The following is a 20,390-nucleotide window of genomic DNA, read 5'->3' on the forward strand; positions in this document are numbered from 1 at the left end:
ATATATATGTGTGTATCTCCCTGATATCAACTCAATTAATCTAATACAGTTGGCCAGTTCGGCCTTCAGTGTGGATGTGTACATTGAGCCCTCAGGTGGTATAAATAGAGTGTAGAACTTCGGGGGCAAGACACCTCAGAATACATATGACAATATGGGATTCCTAACTACCAAATATACTCTAACCGGAAATTCCGGAATAACAACAATAGATGTGTATTTGATGGTGTACCTCTTTGTTTGGCTAGAGCCTTATTGCTCGTTAGCGAGGAATTGCACTTATGGGGTTTGGCCAGGGCTAAAGATATTTCTTACCTTTTTGCCCTGTTGTCGGAGTAGTGCATGTTTAGGTCATGATCATATCCCTGTATTTTACAGGCGCAAATGTGTTTAACTTGTTTGGGTGTGTGTGGTTTGTAAGGGTTCTTTCCCTTTTTCTTAATATAATGTTATACAACTCTTCTACATGTTCGAGAAAAAAAATAACAATAGGTTTCTAACTTTTCAGTAGAGTTCGACATACTTTTAATAGATAATTCTGGTTCAGTTATTACCAGGAAACTCACTTATCACATATAAAATTTGCACAGTTTGATCACATGGATGTTGATTGCATATAAAGACTAACCAAGAAATGTATAATATCAAAGTTGAAAAATTAGTATGAAGGGGTGAGAAGGCAGTGAAAATAATTTAGCTTATTTTCTTTCATGCGGCATTCCGTGTAGGTCTGCAGTGAACCCAACTGAGGAGTGGCCTTCAAAGTACTCTAAACTGTTCGTTGAAGTATGTATTCTAATCATATAAACTTCTCATAGTATTCCTGTTCTCTTATGAATTGAAAGTATGTTTGTTTCTGCTGGCAAATTAGCCGACTCATTTATAATTTATACACAATAACATATATTATCATTTTCTTTAAAATATAAGGTCCAATGATTTCACACATGAATCTAAAATATCTTATATGAGCTATGACCTACAATTTCATGATATTGACTTGTATTTCGATTGTGGTTCTTAAATATCTTCTCCAAGCAAAAAAACATATTGAAATATTCCATGGTATCCGATTCATACTGTTGTATTTACATGAGAAGCAGCCCACTGCAGAAGTTGGAAAAAAAAAATTGAAATATTCTGATTATATATTCTTTTAAAAAAACTTGATGGGAAGGAGCAGACTGCACCCCCGCTTTTTAATTAAGAGGATGCAGGGCTTGAACCTGGGTCTCCTGACTGAGACCAAGATCCAGTAACCAGTCACCCACGAGAGCACCTGCTAAAATATTCTAATTATGGACTTGTGTACCGTCTGGGCATTTGTTTTTCTTGCATGCTAAGTGGGCTTTTCTAATTATGGACTTGTGTACCGGCTGGGGCATTTGTTTTTCTTGCATGCTAAGTGGGCTTTCCTTCTTTTTTAACTGTGAAAGGACATTGAACCAACAAATTGTGCTAGTCAATTTATTTTTTAAATAAATGTGTTCTTGTTTGTTCATCTTCTTGTTAACCTGTTGCAGATGGATGATGGCTTGGAGTTTTCCTTCACTGATAAGAGGCGTTTTGCAAAGATACGACTGCTTGACAACGTAATAGTCTATAGTGATTATACGAAAAATTTACTCTTCTATTTGCTGTGATGTTTGATATGTCTAATTATTTTTGTATGTTGCAATAGCCAGAAGCTGCACCTCCAATTTCTGAGCTTGGACCTGATGCCTTATTTGAACCAATCAAGCTTGATGAATTTGTGAAAACATTAAGTCAAAAGAAAGGGCCAATAAAAGCCCTTTTACTTGATCAGGTATGAGTTTCTAAATCTTGCTGTGGACCCAAATTGCCTGAATCCAAATTTTAAGAAGATAAGGTTTGTTTATGCTAGTTGTTAAGGTATAATAGCAGAATAGCTTCTATGCAATTCTGCATATAATTCAGTGCTTTAGTCATATGCCAAAGGTTGTGAAACACCTTAGGAATATCTTGCTCAAAACACACAAAAATTCAGACCTTAAAGCATTAATTCAATGTTCCAATCAGTTTTTAAGGCCCCGTTTGGCTGGACTTCATCCGGCTCTGGCACTGTAGCACGCTATGGAGTAGCCGAAGCAGCCCCAGAAACACTGCTCCCTGGCTCCATCTGTTTGGTAGGAAAAAAATACGAGGACACAGAGCTGTTCTGTTGGTGCCACAGTGCAGCACAGTAACATGCAGTGATACGACGGGCTGGAGCTGCTCGGACAAAGCCCTGCCAAAGACACCCTAAGAGAATGTGGTTTAGGATACCCATGTGTCTCATTTGTAGTAGAAACAATAATTTTCATATAAAATGTTATTAACAGGTGCAGATATGCTCTAGGTTCTGAACCCCTTGTTTTGCAGAGTTTTATATCAGGAATTGGCAACTGGATGGCAGATGAAGTACTTTATCTGGTCTGTGCTCTGGACATTGCTTCTACTGATTTACAGTGATCCGTGACAAAAAATTTAATATAGCTTTTATGTACTTCTAGTGTTTCACAATATGGATATTACACAATTCTTTTATCGTTCTTCTGAACGAAATGACCATAGATAACATTGACTAGCTCAATGTTGAGCTTGCTGCTACACTATTTACCTCAGCGCAAGCAACTTCTCTCTGGTGTCATAGGAGACAACTGTGGTACCACATGTAGGGTTGGCACTCGGCACTGCCATGACCACTAGCAGATTCAGGAACTGTGTCGCCACAGGAGATCCATCATTTTAGTGAAGATTTTTGCTGCAGCACAAGAAAGGATTGGAAATTATTATTATCATGTTTTATTGGCCTCTTTTTTTTCTCGAATGCGTAGGAGAGCTACGCACCTTTTGTATTATATGGAGGAAAAAAGGATCGGCCTTACATGAACAACACCACCTCACTCTGGGCCGAGCCATTAGGGACTGAATGCTACAAAAAGTTTGCACTGGTAACATAAAACAGCAGGATGAGGCCTGACCAAAAACCCTTACAAACTAGAATTAACTAGCCCAAGCCGTGACCTAGACCGAGAGTCCGTATTATTACACTTAATGTGCCTGGTGCTTCACATGTTTAGCTCATATAACTAAATTTGCCACACATTGTCACCTAAGGTTAATCTTGCCACACTTCTGTAGCAAGGAAATTCGCCACCTAACCTTAGGTAGACTTCAGCCAAAACTGTCTTTAGCATTTGGGCCAGGGGCCAAAGATAGGCAAGCTGGAGCTGTGGTGGTAGCCAAATATTAACAAACAAAATTTTAGCAGCTTGAGCCTTGAGGTTAGGTGTGGCAACCTTTTTTTTTTCTCGAACACGCAGGAGAGCTGCGTATCATTATATTAAAAGAAGAAGAAACAGTCTTACAAAGGCTCCGAAAGCCTACTCAAACCCACACACTAGTACAAAAGGAATAAATCACCGGATACTACAAACAGGACGACCAAACAACCAATGCTTTCATCATACTAAGCCTCCAGCAGAAAGCATGGAGAGCCCCTTAGCTCCTGCAGAACTCCAACAGTAGGTTTCATCTCTTGCTAGTCTAAGAGCCACATTAACATTAGGAACAGAACCATTGAAAACACAGTCATTTCTGTGTCGCCATATGCTCCAGGCTCCCAGAATTACCAGTGAGTTCAGCCCCTTCCTCACCTCCCCGCTACCGGCTTCATCGACCTTTCTCCACCAGTCCTGAAAGGACTGATCAGAGGGCTGTGGTGCAAGTGTAGTAACTCCGAAAAGTGACAGTAGGGAGAACCAAAACTGTCTTGAGAACACACAGCCAATGAGCAGATGATGTATATTCTCCTCATGTTGGTCACAGAGAGGACATCGCTCCGGGTGGGGGAGATTTCTCCTTGCCAGTCTGTCCGCCGTCCAACATCTATTATGAGCAGCAAGCCACAAGAAAAATTTGCATTTGGGAGGCGCCCAAGATTTCCAGATTCTCTTAGCAGGTTCAAAATAAGTTGCCCCCACAAAAAGAGCATCGTAGGCGCTCTTTGCTGTATAAAGACCAGAGGAGGAAAATCTCCAGATATGTTTATCAGGGATATCCTCAAACAACTGAACCGAATTCAAGGTGTCCCAGAGGCCCAGGTATTGAGCTAAGCCTGCCATACTTATTTCCCCGCCAGGAATGTCCTCTATCCATTTCTCATCAGTGAGAGCCTCCAACACCGTTCGCTTCTTTTTGGATCCTCTTAGGGATCAAGGCAGCAACGAGAGGTGCAATATCCTGAATTCCCTTGTCGTCCAGCCATTTGTCCTTCCAGAAAAAAGTGTTGGCCCCATTTCCCACCTGCGTTATCATTGCCACTGAAACGAGTCCAGCCACTTCTTTGTTGACTTGGAGAGGTAGATTGGCCCATGGTTTGTTAGGCGCACTTCGTTTTAACCACGGCCATCTTGCTCTCAAAGCGATGCCCAAGGATTTCAAGTCTGCGATCCCAAGCCCACCCAGTTCCCTGGATCTGCAAACTTTAGGCCAGGCAATGAGGCAGTGGCCTCCCTTTGTCTCCTTTCGACCTTTCCAAAGAAATGCCCTTCTAATTTTATCAATGGCTTTGATAGCCCAAGGAGGTAGATCAGTTGCCATAGCCACATAAATCAAGATTCCTGTGATCACAAATTGCACCTGAATCACTCTGCCAGCTCGCGTCATCAGGTCAGCCTTCCATCCTGGTAGCTGATCAGCCACCTTGTCAATGATTGGTTGGACCTGCTCCTTAGTTAATTTTCTGATTGTCAAGGGCAGCCCCAAGTACTTACAAGGGAAATCTATAACTTCACAGGGTAAGAGGTCCTGAATGCAGGCCATGTCCTCCTCGGCGCACTGAATGGGCAGCACATTGCTTTTTTGGACGTTGGTCTTGAGTCCCGAGACATCCCCGAACAGCTGCAATAGCTGTAATGATAAATTAATGTCAGCTGCCGTGGGTCGCAGGAATAGGGCTACGTCGTCAGCATAAAGGGAGATCCTATGCTGGATTGGCCTTGTGGACAGGGGTTGCAACAGTCCAGCCTCCGCAGCACGTGTGAACAGGCTGTTTAGGACATCCATCACCAAGATGAAGAGCATAGGAGACAGGGGGTCGCCTTGCCGGAGGCCCCTCCTGTGCCGTATGCTTTCTCCCGGAATACCATTATGGAGCACCTGGGTAGAAGAAGCTGCCAGGAGGCCACTTACCAAGTCACACCATCGAGGGCCAAAACCCAATTTTCTAAGAACCTCCAGAAGGAAGGCCCAAGACACCGAGTCGAAAGCCTTGGTGATGTCTAGTTTCAAGAGAATTCTAGGCTGCTTTTGAGAGTGTAGGAATTTTACTGTCTGCTGGACCATCATGAAATTATCCTGGATAAACCTTTTTTTGATGAACGCACTCTGATTAGGGGATACCATCTCATCAAGCCGAACAGCTAGTCTATTTGCCAATATTTTTGTCACAAGTTTAGCAAAACTGTGCACCAAACTAATAGGCCTGAAATCCTTAACCTGAATAGCATCTGGCTTTTTTGGAATCAGAGTAATATAAGCACAGTTCAGCTTCCAGAGATTTCTGAAGTTTCTATTCCAAAGGGAATGAAGTGCTGCCATCACATCATTCTTGATTATTGGCCAACAGCTTTTGTAAAATCTCCCAGTGAACCCATCCGGGCCTGGTGCCTTATCAGAAGGTAGATCCTTTATGGTTTTCCAAACCTCTTCCTCAGAGAATGGTATTTCCAGACTTTCCAACTCAAAGCTTGGATAGCCAAGAGTGTCCAGATTAATAGTTCTTTCTCTATCATATTCTGTACCGATGAGGTTGTCATAGAAATCAAGAACAGCGACCGCTTTGTCTTCCTGGCTTGTGATGATGTGGTCACCTTCTTGGAGCTTTGGAAATTTGAAATCTATGTAAGTGATGCTTACATGTTTGTTTAAACATCCAAAACAGGGACTAGCTTCCAAACTTTGTGTAGAACTTTGTGCAATGCTCTCTGTTTGATAATTTAGTGGCTCATCTTTTAAACACTGTAGTGGCTCATCTTATAAACTTTGTGTAGAACTTTGTGCAAACCCCTGACTGGCTGGACCGCGGCTACGGAGCTCGTAGCCGTCGGCCGTCTTCTCCGGTGAGGTTATACCCCTCTACAGTAGGCTTACAGAGAATAGAGAGAGATTAGGGATAACTTCATTGCTTGATTAATCATGACCCGTAGCCGTCGGCCGTCTTCTCCGGTGAGGTTATACCCCTCTACCGTAGGCTTACAGAGAATATAGAGAGATTAGGGATAACTTCATTGCTTGATTAATCATGACCTCTAGTACAGTTTATATAGGCCCGTGGCCTGCCACACTTGGTAACTAGAAAATAGGAAATAACTAATTAGGGATGAATCCCTAAACCTAAGGCCAATCAATCATCTAATCAAATCAGCCACTTTCCTTAGCCGCACCTTCCTCCTGATCACCTGCGCCTGCTGCCTCAGCGCATGCTGCGGCCCGCCTGACATCACGGGTCCTCCGCTGACGTGCGTAAGTGCGGCCCCACATGACAGTAAGTTATAACCACAACTGCCTAAATATGTTTGTTTGAAATAAGAGCAATGTGCTAATTTCGACATGTACACTTGAGCTCGTTTCACATCTGCACTGCTTTCAATATCTGCAGTGTTGTAGAACTAATTTGCTATTTCCGACTATGCTGCATGCTTCACATTTAGGCAAGGATTCATCCTGGGCAAACTGCATCGAAGATATCAAAGGACAAATGTGAGATACTCCATCAGTGCATTAAAGAGGTAGGTCCATGCCTCCATGGTTGGCATTCAGAGTTTGCCTTGTTGCAAATGGATTGTAGGCTTGAGAACTTTACTTGGACCTAGAATTAGTACGTGATGATGTGTCTTCCATTAATTTATTCAAACAGTGAGTCTGAAAAGACAGTAATTGTTATTTGCTATAGTAATTGGAGACTGATACGGCTGTTATGGGATAGAAGTGCTTGAGCTGCCACCTTAGCTTACCAAGTGGGCATGCTATGTTATTTCATACATCTAAAGCTATTGACTAAAAAATTAAGTCTTTGTGTCAGCATTTTATTTATACACATTGACAAGTACAGAAAAATTATTGAAATAATACTTTAAGAGTCATGGTAATGCTATCGTTATGCAGTGAAAAGAGAGTGACATTATAGGAGTCCATAATGTTTGTTTACCTTACACAGGTTATTGAGGAGTCCATAAAAGTTGGTGCTGATAGCAACCAGTTTCCAGAAAACTGGATTTTTCATTCCAGGGAGAAGAAACCTGGCAAGGCCTTTGTGGATGGTATGAGCATATCTTTCCTTTTTTTTGGATGCGTGAAGTGCTCAGGTTTGCCTTTCAACATTAAATGTTGCATTTGTTGGTTGCAGGGAAGAAAATTGACTTCATTACAGTAGGTGGTAGGGTAAGTTCTTTTGTATCAAACCGACTCTACCTTGTGTGATCCTGCTCTTATTCTCAATGTGCTTGTATATTGTTCAGACCTCAGCATATGTGCCAGAGTTACAGAAGCTGGATGGGACAGATTCGGCAGCAAGCAGGTCTAAGCCAGGCAAAGACAAGGAGAATGATGACAATACAAAGTCAGGAAAAGGTAGAAATGCTCCAAAACCAGCAAAGGGAAGAGTGAAGGCGGCAAAAGGCTCATCAAACAAAGCTACAAATACTAGTGATGATGGCGACAAGGAGGATTATGAAGTGGAAGAGGCAAAACCAGCAAAGCGGGGAAGGAAGCAACCAGCAAGGGTATCTAATACCTCATCTAAAAATGCTGGCAGTATTCATGGTGATGAAGCTACTGATGAGGTAGATGCACGTCCAGCAAAGAGGACAAAGAAGCAAATAGAAAAGACCACAAAGCGCTCATTGAAGGAAGCCAATCATGAGGACAGTGATGAAGAAGCACATGATAAGATAGAAGCCAAACCTGGGAATGCACCAACAGAGGAAAGCGCAAGGAGGCCGCACATGAAAGAGCTTGCCAAAGAAAGTTGATGCAGGCCCAGCAATGAGACCGCAGAGGAAAGCGCGGCAGGCTTGAGCACGCTAGGAGTTAAACAATGTATTTTGCAGTTAGATTCTCAACTGGCTTAAGTTTTAGTTAACTTAGGTACTCGATGTGGTGCAGAGGAGCCCGTTTCTTCTGCTGCACCGGCACATGATATTGCATCAGCTGGATAACGGTCATTTTGTTGCTTATGGCCAGATCGACAGATTGAAATATGCTAATGCAGTTGTGTAAGCTATTAAAAACACCGCTAAAGGGTTGGATGCCGACATGAGGTTGCCTGCATCATTACCTGTCTGGAATGAGATTCTCTAAGGCCTTGTTTAGGTCTCGTGTGCCAGGGCTCCCACCGGCTACTGCTTCTCTGACGTATTTACTGTTCACATGAATTTTTTTCTCTCTTCTAAACAAACTGACTTTATCTGCTCCCTCAGATGAGAGAGAAAAAGAGCTCCAAGTGCATGAATAGTGAATACGTCAGAGAGCCGGTAGGAGCTCTACCAAACGGGGCTTTAGTTAGCAAAAATTTTGGATTTTAGGTACTGTAGCATTTTCGTTTGTGTTTGTTAATTATTGTCTAATCATGGATTAACTAGGCTTAAGAGATCCATCTTGCAAATTACAGGTAAACTATGTAATTATTTTGTATTTTCGTCTATATTTAATACTTCATGTGTCGCAAGATTCGATGTGACGAAGAATCTTGAAATTTCTTAGTAAACAAGGCCAAAGTGAGGGAAAGTTTGCTTTCACAAGAATCAACATGTACTGCTCTAACTTCTTTCTAGGCAAGCTGCAGCAAGGATGCAAACACCCTCGTTTTCCAGGATTTTGAGTTTGTTTAGTTTGTGCTGTGAACTTGCTAGAATGTGTCAGAGAAGATTAGTCTAGCGTTTGGTTCGGTGCCAGAATGTGCCTCATGTTTGGCTTGCCATAAAAATGCAGGCACCGTCCTTTAGCGTTCTGCAGCTTTTGGTGCAAATATTTTTGACCCAAGTTAGCAAGGGAAACCTTAACCTATTTTTTTTTCATTTTTTATAATGCAGATCTATTTAAATTCGCTCTTCAGATCTGCTGGTGCTACTTAGGTGCTCTAACCACTAGGCTAAAGGTGGCGAGCAATTCTGCCGCCTCACACACATCAGGTGTGGTAAGATGACAGCACAATCCAAGCAGGCCTGCTAACAGGGGCTAGCCAATTATACGCACTGGTGTTGGCAAGGTTTGGCTTGACAAAGCAAAGAGAGGCAAAACTAGCCCAACCACCAAATGTGTCCTGAGGCTGTGACATAATCACTAGTTCACTACGCGAGACGCATGCTGTAGAATGTAGGTTCATTATAGAATGAGATTAGTCACTGAATACTATGATGGATAAACATCCCTGGAACCACAGCTCCTAAACAGGTGTTTAGGATTTATATGTTTGCTAGATTTATTTAAGAGTAAAGTCCATCACCGGTCCTTAAACTTATTCGGATGTGTTATCCCGGTCTATAAACACGCAAAACAACCGTTTAGGTACCTAAACTTGTTCGGTTACATTTCTACTCCCTAAACTTAAAAATCTCTCATATAGGTCCTCAAACTTGTTCAGTTGTGTCATCCCGGTCATTCTCATCTGGGTCAAAACAAGGTGAATCTAAAAACTCTATATTGAAAAATAATTCATAACTTTTTCATATGAACTTAAATGAAGATAAACTTTATATCAAAATTATAATTAGCAACGCGATCTACAACTTTGTAGTCGAAAAGTTTTAAAATTATAATCATTTAGGGTGCCAAAATATTTATTGTAAGTTTATAGATTTTGAAATTTTAAATTTAATTTTGTAACACTAAACGACTTTAAATAAAAAATCAACTACAAAGTTGTAGATTGTGTTGAGGACTACAACTTTGATATAAAGTTTGTCTTCATTCAACTTCATATAAAAAAGATATAATTTTTTTATAATATAGAGTTTTTAGATCGCTTTGTTTTGATCCAGATGAGCCTTAAAACTAACTTTAGGGACTGGGATGAAACAACTCAACAATGAACCTAAACGGGTGATTTCTAAGTTTTGGGATCAGGACTGAATAAGTTTAGAGACCGAGATGACATAGAAGAACAAGTTTGAGGACCTAAACGATCGATTTGCGACTCTAGAGACTGGGATGACACAGTAGTATAAGTTTAAAGAGCGGTGGTGGACTTTACTCTTTATTCAACTACTACAAAAACGCAGCATGTATGGATATGTATAGTCCAGTATTACAAAACAAATGTCTATAGGGTTGTTTATATTTACAATGCAAATATTTATGTTCTAAGATTTGCCTGTCTGCTTCCTATCGGAGGATTTGACCCTGCCATAGTCAATAGTCCAAAGCAACTTTTTTTTGACAAAAGAAACATGATTTATTAGCAGCATCTAGCTGCAATGGGAGAAAAATGTTCAAAGGTTACATCTTGCAGTCCTTGGATTAGACTGCATGAGTTTACATGATTTGCATTAGAACAAGATAGTTCATAGGATTCACGAGCTGACTCGAGCTTATATGCCTGATTTGCTAGAGAGTGTGCAGTGACATTGAGCCTTCTGTCAATTTTTTAAACATGCACAACTCTATTTTTTGACGCATCGATGAAGGTTTGTGTAAAAGCCTTAATCCTCCAATCTGGTGGTGACTCAGTGTCACCCCCTGAGAACAAATCAGCAAGGATCTGATTGTCTGTGAGAAAGGTGATTTCATCAATTTGAAGAAAGCTTGCAATCTTTGCTGCTAAAGCCAGAGCCGCAGCTTCAGCCATCAACACTGATTCGCAAAGAGGAAGTTGTGCCTTGATGAAGAGCTTTTCTTTTCTTGTTGGATGATACATGAAGATTCCTAGCCCAGCTCTCTTTTGACCTGCAGCAGTGAAATCAGGTGGAATAGAAGCATCTGTGTAACATTTAAACCCCATAAGAAGTTGGGTAGTTCTGTGCGCTATGGTAGAGTGGTCCAGTGCTTGTAGCTCCAGTGTACTCCTTCGTTGTAGATCACCTGCCTGACAAGAATTCCTTACCTGAATGAAATTTGTGCCTCTTTCTTCATTGTGTTGTTGGTTCTGTGCTTTATTGTATGCCGAAATCATCAGGCTAATGTGCGCCTGTGTGGCATAATGAACCTGCAAAACAGACCATTTTTGCTTTCGAAAGCGTAGATCGTTTCGTGCTTTCCATATGTACCACAAAATTGTTAGAATTTTTTGCATGATTTCATCAGAGGTAGAATGTGATATAAGGATCCCCAGCGTTGCTTGTACCCCGTCCTGTTCATAGGGAAGAAAGGAAGATCTAAAAAGAGGTCTGGCAGAAAACCAGACGGCTCTTGAAAAATTGCTGTGAAAAAAATAAGTGAGAGTCATTTTCAGTTTGAAGTCAAATTTTCTGCTCTTTCACTTGTGGCTAAAGCTCTACTTATAAGTCTCCAGAGGAAAGTTTTGATATTAGGCGAGATGAATTCATGTTTCCAAGCTCGTTGGTGAACGTACATGGCTCCTGCAGAAATGCTTCTAGCTCCTTGCAAGGGGGGTTGTACCTGCAATTGCTTATTGAGATATCTAAAAGCATCTTTAGTGGAGCATTCTCCTTTTTGTGTTGGTTTTCATTTAATTGCGTCTTCATTTGTGGAAGGAATAGGGAAATTTTTTTGAATTAAATCTCCTGCCTCTGCATCGAAGATCTGGTTAATTAAGTTAGAATTCCAACTTGTTGTTCCTGGGGTCCAAAGATCAGAAATAGTATTGGGAAGTCCTTGAACAGTCACAGGTAAATTTAAATGGTTATGAATTTCATTCCAAATAGTACACCGAGTAGACCAAATGTTAGAGTCACCTTTTTGAATTTGAACAGTATAATTTTTGATTAAAATATCCTTGACACTCATGATGGAGGACCAAAAAGCAGATTTAGTGGAGCTATTTCCAGATTTCCAGAAACTGAAGTTAGGATAATATTTGGATTTTAGAATATCTGTAAGAAAGCATTCTTACCTGTAGCTATCTTCCAAGCTGCATTTAAGAGTAGGCTCCTGTTTACAATCAGTAAATCTCTTATGCCCAGACCTCCTTCACTTTTGGGCCTGCATATGTCTTTCCAAGACCTGAAATTGAAACTTGATGTTGCATTTTCTTCTTGAATCCCTGACCACCAAAACTTTCTTATGATAGACGTAATTCTGGAGATGATTTTTTTGGGGAACAGAGCAAGCAAGTTCAGGTCCTACACTTTTTAGGTGATTAGAAGTGGTCTGGCCAAGTTTGAGCCATAGTGAGTACTAAGTCCAGGTAGCCCGACCCTAGTTTGGAAGTTCTAGAGTGAACAGGTTCTGGGTTTTACTTCCCCACATGTCATAGATGGTTTGGCCAAACATAGGCTTGGTTAGCTACTAAGATGGGGTCGCCCGACCCCATAATGGAGGCTCCCCAAGACCAGTTTTGTCTTAAGGACTAACATAAGTGTATTCATGCTATCCTGAAGGACAATCCACACAAAATATATAAAAGAAGTTAAGACATGTAGATTTTAGTCTTGTTGAATCTTTAGCAAGGATGATTTCGAGCATGTCAACTTCTTCTATTAAGGATCAAACTCCTAGAAAACTCTTAAGAAGGTGGCCACTTACCTCGAAGATGATGAGTCATAGCATTGGCCGTTCTTAGTTGCATCGAAGTTCTCTTTGGCCAAGAAACTTGTCTTCGACCATGAGGATCTCAAGTTGTCTCCATGAATGATCTCATGACTTACCCATAGAGATATCGATGTTCTTGCTGCAGGGGTTAGTCCACAAGTGCAACCAAGTTCCATGCAAGTATGTTTGGTTCAATAATCAAACTTAACACCATGTATTGTGTGATTAAGGTAGTCTATTTAACCTAAGCACCATGCTTAATTTAAAAATACTATGGAGGTACTCACTCGAGCGATTAGTATAACCAAACCAAAGCATACTAACATAGAAAGATGGAGCTTGATAGGATGAACAAGATTCACTATACTAGAGACAAGATAATGAGTGATGAAGACAAGAGGCAAAATTTTTTTCTTTTATTATTATTATTATTTAATTTTTATATGCAAGGCAATGCAAAGTGGAGGATGAATGCATTTAAACAAATATGCTGTGGTTAAAATAAAGATTACAAAAAATAAATGAGTGATATGCATGAACATCTAGGCTTTAGCTTTTTCCTGTGGCGTGGCCCATCCAAAGGACATCATCATACCGACTACTAAAGCCGATATATGAGCCGGGATGTTTCCGTTTAACATTCAACTACCACAAGCTAGACTAGGAGCCTGAATAGGTGTCTATCTAGACTGGGCATGATGCCCGAATAGAACTCAAAGACTAGGAGCTACCCAAGAAAGCACTAGATTTATGCAATATTAAGCAAACATGCAGTGGAAAGGATAAAAAGAAAAGAAAAGTAAAAGAAGGATAACTCAGACGACTTGGTTCTAAGTGAGGTCAGCTACTGTTCCCCAGCAACAGCGCCAGAAAGCTTGTTGGCATTTCATAGCATCACCACAAAAGATAGACTAAAAGTCCATCCCTACAACAGCTCCAGAAAGCCTGTTGACTCCATAAGTGGCAAACGGAAATACCGCAAGCATACGGTAGTCAATGTAGCTCTCATCGGGAGTATTCCAGGTATCGTATTTTCCGCAGGGAACGTGAAGTGAACTAACTAGGCTCAAGGTCATCCAAAGGGTCAAGGATAAGTAAGGTTAGGTAAGTGATCTCACACAGATCCTAATCTAAAGATAAATGGTAGAGAGCTAGCTAGGTGGGAGGACAATGAGTGAGAAAAGACTCCTATGACTCTAACTTTACTCATGTGAACCAATCTAATATAGTAGCTGACACACACTAACGTCGCTAAACTTAACTGCTTGTTTGTTGGAAGTCGACTGCAATAGGAGAACAAAACTCCTATCCAAGCGGACTCGTTTCTTATGGGCGCCTACAGACCGTACGCGACGTGAATAGAACCTACGGGGAAGCAGAGGCCTGTCACGCTTCACCGCCGCCCGCTATCACGTTTGATACGGTGGTATTCAAGGGCAGGCTTTAGTCTAAGCACCAAGCTTATGCTAACTCCTACTACTCAGACTAAGTATACGACCTAGTCCAAGCATCGTGTTACCGGCAGAGAAAACAACCCAAACACTTAAGACTAACTTAGCTAGTATATAACTACTACAAGACAGACTAGGACACTACAATAGAATATTGCACTAAGTAAATACTAAAAGTAAATACTTAGAAAAGTAAAGGAAAAGTAAATATATTAAATACTCAAAGTCTTACAAGAGAAAAGGTAAACAGGAATACCAGACTCTCTAGAAGACGACTCCAGAGACTCCAAGCTTCGCTCGACTCAACTCTAACTCCCACACTAAACTGACTACTACTACCCTACATTGTAACAAGTTGATCTTGAAGTGTGTGATATGATGAGATGAAGGCCTATAGGGGGTATTTATAGTAGGAGGTGGAGTAGGGCTACTCCACTGTCATGTTAGCAATCCGTGTGACCTCCAGCATGCACCATTAGATAAACCGACCTTGGAACCACCATATGATCAATGGTTGGGGATTTCCATCACATGTTCATCATGGGGACGTCGGTGGGAGTGAACCGACTCAAGATGGGGCTCACATGTAGGTCGGCCGACCTGCCATCTGGATGACAGTGGGTCCCACTAACCTTCTGGAAGGTGCTTAGGTCCGTGGGAGGCTGGGCTAGGTGGCATGACCGAATTGGTCGGTCGGGCGACCGAACTTTAGGGCCCCTAGCCCACCACTGGCCTCCTGGTGGTGTCCCCACTTGTCATGTGAAGTGTTGTCTAAAGTTGAGTCTGGTTGCACACTTGGTTGCTTCCATGTGGGCCCAAGGATCCATGTGCTAAGTGTTTGAAACGTTGAGGGCAAACACACTTGGATCCAAGGGTTGGGATTGACTCCTTGGAGCATGCCATGGCTCATGCCATAGAGGGGAGCCCCTGGTGGGCCCAAACCATGGTCGGCCGACCAAGGTTATGGGGTCCAGAGGGCTCATTTCCTTCTTTCCTGCATTGAACAGGTTAAGAGTACAAGTGGAACTTTATTAGTGATAAATATGTTCATGTGATGCTTATCTTCCTTCAATCGAGGAGTATATAGAACTGGGTCTTATTTCTCGTCAATATGTGAAGTACAATAATAGCTGTGTAAATTAATTTATGTTGATTTAAATACTTGCATGGTAGTGGTTTATGATTTTTAATAAATAAATGGATCATGCAATTAATCTGGAAATTTTTGTGAGCCTTTCTTATGTAAATAAGTAATTTATAAAAATATAAAATCTGTTGTTTGACACTTTGACACCAGTAGGGCATTTTCCCTTAATTATATTAATAAACTTGTGATTTTTGTGTGGGCCATGTTACCTACCGAAATGCTATGAAAATTTAGCGATAGACTTTATAAGGCCAGTCTCAGTGGGGGTTTCATCAGGATGTCATGCACATTTATTAGAGCGCCATGTCAGCAAAACTGCACTTTTTGTATGAAACAAAGAGAAGAGAGAAGGAAATAGTTTCACCATGGTGAAACTCCGCTGGCGTTGTTTCCCACGCGGTGAAACAGGATGAAATCCCCCCTGAGGACTAAATCGTTTCACCATCTTGCATGTGATCCAATCATTTTGCAGTAATTAAATGTTTTGCCCAGCCTAGGAAATATCAAGGTGAAACTCATGCATTGTGGAGGTTGTTTCATTGTTCGTTTCATTGATGCTCTGTCAGCATATTTGTTTTGGAAATAGTGCATTGAAACGGGCCATTGAGACTGGCCTAAATAACCTGTGTCATACTATAATTTTTGTAGAATTTATTGAAGTACAGAAGTATATGCTACTGTTGTAAGCTTAATAATAAATAAATAAATAAATAAACCCTTGTTATGCATGAAATGGATAAAATGAAATATGTTTGGTGTATCTTTGAAGCACTATGGTAGCTTGCTGGTTTATTAATAGCTTGTAGAAGAGAATGCAATAGATGTTTTATTTTGGCTATATGTTTTTGGATGATGTTGACTACCTAGTGGTAATGGTTCCTTGTTTCATCCATCCGGACTCTTCTCTACCAAAGAGGAGATCTACACTTACTCATTTAGCACCATGTCATGATCATCCTGCCTTAACTTGCATAGCACTGCACCTCGGGCATCCTGCACTTCCACTCATGTGTACATATGCATCATACAGGCTCGTAGGAGAACGAGGTAGAACCCGAGGAGTAGGAGGAGACACCAGGAACTTTCGGGAGGACCCGAGACAAAAGGAGAGCTACAGGAGTGCCCGGACCATAGGCCTAGCACCTTTGAGAGAGGCATGCCCCAGAGCATTCTAAGTCTCCCTAATTCTCGCTAACTTACTTTGTTATATCATGTTGCTTTGCTATGCTACATTAAGTGATAGGAGTTGCTTGATACCGTTGATGCATATTTATTCCTTAAATTTACCACCTGTCTACGTGCCTTGTCTTAAATAGTGTAGGCCCGAAGTTTATGCTTAGCTGGCTTAGAGCGGTAGAAGTCGGGTGATTTCCTCTCACCTGTGAGATATAGGTGGATACCTAAAAGTCTAGCTGTTTGATGCTATGGTGAGAAGTAACCAAGTGTGGAAATGAAACTAAGACTAGGCAGGGTCTTATGGTGGTGTTGACCGTAGTGCCCTTGCCTGTGTCGATTAAGGACCGATCGTTGACGGCCCTCTTGTCATGTTGAATGCATGCCCTACACTTAGCTGGAAGGATAAGACGTTCCGACTGCGAAGCCTGAACACTATCCGGGCTGGGAATCGACCCGATGTACGTGCTGTATTGGTGCTGGTTGTGGAGAACGACGAGGGTGCGGCGCGCAACCTTGGTATACCTTGGATACCTCGGTCGCCGGAACGGTCCTCGGGTATGGGTGGTGCCCGTCGAACCCGCAAATTGGTCCTGGATAGTGTAATACGGTGATCTGTAACTCACTTGATCAGTGTGTGTGGTTTGTGTGGGGAATAACTCGCCAGCTGGTCAGAAATCGATTCGAATCGCCATTGCTCCTGGATAGTGAGCACTTGACATGAGCCCTGTCCTCGTAGTAAGGACTATGAAACACTTTGGTTATGGTATATGATGAATTGTGAATGCTATGATAGGGTACTATCATATTGAACAACTGTTTGCAATAGTATAGGTGCTAACCTAGATGGTAGGAAATAATACCTAACTTGAGCTAAATAAAAGCAAAGGGGTTTAGGATATATTCCTAGATGGTTAAAGATTTTACGCAAAAAATGGTCCAGTTATCCCACTATATAGCCTTCATGATCCTTGAAGAGTCTTTTAAATTTTGGTTTATGATGGGTAAGTCTAGCTGAGTACATTCTCGTACTCAGGGTTCCATTCCCATGTTGTTTTGCAGATGGTCAGATGTACTATGGGTATTCCATCCACTGCTTGTACCCAGCAATGGGTGATGACTAGACCAAGGGCAATGGTCACTCTACTTCCTCTTTTGTTGTTGTGGGAATGATCAGGCTATGGCACTATACCAGACTAAGTGTGTGTAATTTCGAAACTGAAATGCTTCCGCTACTTTTGAACTTGGGATGTAATAACTATGTTTGAAACTCCTATGTAATTTCTGAATGTTGCGAACTGGATGTACTGGTGGACGGCAACCGCTGAACTTATTAAGGTCTTGGCTATATGTGCGAAATGTGGTTTGAAATCCCTCGAGATTTCATGGACTGCCGGGATTATATAGCCTTAAGCCTGATGGTTTGACTATGCAAATGGTCACCATTAAACTTAATCTCTTATAATTTAGACGGTTCTGTTATAGCTGGCATCGGAGTAAGGTTTAGCGGATTACTGTTCATAAGTACGTTCTAAAGCAAACTTAAACGGTTTAATAAAAATTGATTTACTATTAATGATGATTAAGGTGTTAAAATGAATATTTGAAAAATTATAAAGTGTGACAGTGGTCTTATCCTTTATGCCCAGCTAAGGACTCTATGTTGGCTAGTTAAGTACTAACTTGGGGGTTGTGCATCATATTTCTATTTCATCGCTCATACGGCGTGCAATAGTATGAGTGCCATTCACTTGAGTGGTAATGTATGGATCATTTTCCCTCTACGCCTCGGTAAGTGAAAGCTGTGAGAGCATGATCGGATACACTACTGGTCTAGGGAAGTGCTTTAGAGTGCTGTGTCGTGCACACCTATCTCGTGTGCCTGGAAATAGTACCGCATGTTGGGTGATTCCGTCCTGAGAGGCGATGCCATCACTAGGGCGATGATGTGGGTAGCAGCATGTCACATACAAAGGTGGGGTACCTGTGTGTGGGATGCCTAGCTTTAAATTCTTGTTCTGCATGTTTCATACTGTGGTTGGGCTGAAATGAGTTTTCTGCAGGTACGCTAACCACGTTCTCGCATAGAGCGCTAGTTACATTATGAGAGAATGATGTATGCCACCGTATATACCGATTAGTATTAACTTCTGTTTCTAAGTTTGTGAGATCGTAAGTTTCGTGCATGCATCATGTTCATTTCATATTATTATTTAGTTCCTCCCCTTATATAAATCTATCCCCTTTTTAATAAAATGATAAAGGATAATCCTTAGTCTTACCCAAGGTATTCCATTTTTAGCAGATGGCATGCACCAGGCTCACCGCTCGCAAGTCCACTGGAGGGTGGGTTCCTCACCATCAGTTGGCACCTAGGGGCTCACATCATAAGAGCAAGTTTGCAGGAGATTTTGGTATGCTTACCTTGCTTTGGAGGGTACTTAGTTCGATGGGGTATCCTGAAGGAAGGGAACCTTGCTACTATTGGAGTTGAGAGCAGCTTGCTGATGGGACCCTAGTGGGGATCGAGGCAGTGGTTCCTACCAGTGGCAGTGACCCTGTTTGGGGTGGCTGGGTGTATGAGTCTAGTACACCTTTTTAGGGTGCCAGCAGGGCTGCTTTCGTAGTTCTAAGGGACATCATGGAGAGGTTTCCACAGGAGTTAGCTCACGCCTTCACTGGGGTGTTTTCCCGGGGTGACCCCTACACTTTGGTGTGGGATCAGTCGGAGGGGAGTGCTCTAGAGAGGAGTGTGGATGAGGACCAGCATAGTTACAGCACAGCTATGAGTGCCATGTTTGCTATGATGTAGACCTATGGGGGCTTAGAGCGCTGTTTGGGACGTTTGTCTGGGTCTCTGTTGACAGTTCAGGATGAGAAGCGCCAGCTACAGCGTGAGTTTGACAGTGAGGTTGAGAGGCCGCAGGTAGAGCTTGCTCGTGTGACTGTAGAGAGGGACCAGGCAGTTTAGTAGAACAGTGTGCTTAGTCAGCATATGCTAGTAGTGAGAGAGCAGAGAGACAGGTTGTCCACAACCCATAGGAACTGTAAGCGCATGCTAGTTCATGTGCTTGGTCAGAGGAATGAAGCCTGGCATGAGGAAGACACTGTTAGGGCCCGACAGCTAGAGCTTGAGCAGCAGCTAGCTAATGCTGAGGAGTACAATGAGAACTTGCATGAGGAGATCCACCAGTTGCATAACCAGCTCCATCCTCATCACCTTCCTGTAGCAGCTAAGATAGATTCTGAGGATGAGATGGATGAGGATCTAGAGATGGAGGTGGCAACAAGTGAAGATGAGGAAGGCGAAGGTTCTAGCATGGTTAGCGACCATAGTGAGTAGATGCTAGGGCTCTAGTGCTAGTCCTTATTTTGTTGTTTTTGTTGCATGGCATGTACTCTTAATCCAGTTGAGACTTGGTTGTTTGTGAGACTTTATGTGTTTGAGTTGTGTTGACGCTGAAAAGTCCAGTGTATGTATGCTGGCAATTTTGGATGTATGCGGACCATGTTGGCTGTATGCTAAAAATCAATTAGTGATGTTGTGTGTGGATGATGAATTATTGTGCCTCTGTTTATTGTGTGGATTTATTCTCGTCAATAAATTCAGTATGACATGATTTTGCATGTATCTACCGGGTGATAACAACTCCTAACGATTACTTATCATTGACGCGTGCAGATGGTGGAAACACGTGGCAGGGGTAACCGCAACCCCAGTGATAGAGAAGGTTTGTCTGGAGGTAGGGCTCGCAGGAATGAGGAAAGAGCACCATCACCGCCACCACCACCACCCCCTCCGTACACTACGAAGGTGTTCATCGCATAGTTTCTGGGAAGTCAACGAAACATGGAACAGATGCAACAGAACATGGAAGCTTCCCTTGGCAATATCGCTGACAACACCG

The 20,390-nt window shown here is 42.0% G+C and overlaps 1 protein-coding gene across 2 annotated transcripts in view; it reads left to right on the forward strand.

Moving 5' to 3' along the window:
- LOC110437057 (formamidopyrimidine-DNA glycosylase-like) overlaps nucleotides 1-8,375 on the forward strand; it is a 23,740-nt gene extending 15,365 nt beyond the window's left edge. The window contains exons 3-10 of one of the 2 annotated variants that reach the window (XM_021465162.1): nucleotides 729-786; nucleotides 1,524-1,592; nucleotides 1,682-1,807; nucleotides 2,383-2,433; nucleotides 6,717-6,794; nucleotides 7,223-7,325; nucleotides 7,412-7,446; nucleotides 7,524-8,375. In XM_021465162.1, coding sequence (XP_021320837.1) covers nucleotides 729-786; nucleotides 1,524-1,592; nucleotides 1,682-1,807; nucleotides 2,383-2,433; nucleotides 6,717-6,794; nucleotides 7,223-7,325; nucleotides 7,412-7,446; nucleotides 7,524-8,036 — 1,033 coding nt within the window. In that variant the 3' untranslated portion in view covers nucleotides 8,037-8,375. The remainder of the gene's footprint in view (nucleotides 1-728; nucleotides 787-1,523; nucleotides 1,593-1,681; nucleotides 1,808-2,382; nucleotides 2,434-6,716; nucleotides 6,795-7,222; nucleotides 7,326-7,411; nucleotides 7,447-7,523) is intronic. The other variant, XM_021465163.1, reaches the window with a different exon arrangement.

Source organism: Sorghum bicolor, chromosome 7 (assembly GCF_000003195.3).
Source record: "Sorghum bicolor cultivar BTx623 chromosome 7, Sorghum_bicolor_NCBIv3, whole genome shotgun sequence".
In the NCBI taxonomy this organism is placed as follows: domain Eukaryota; kingdom Viridiplantae; phylum Streptophyta; class Magnoliopsida; order Poales; family Poaceae; genus Sorghum; species Sorghum bicolor.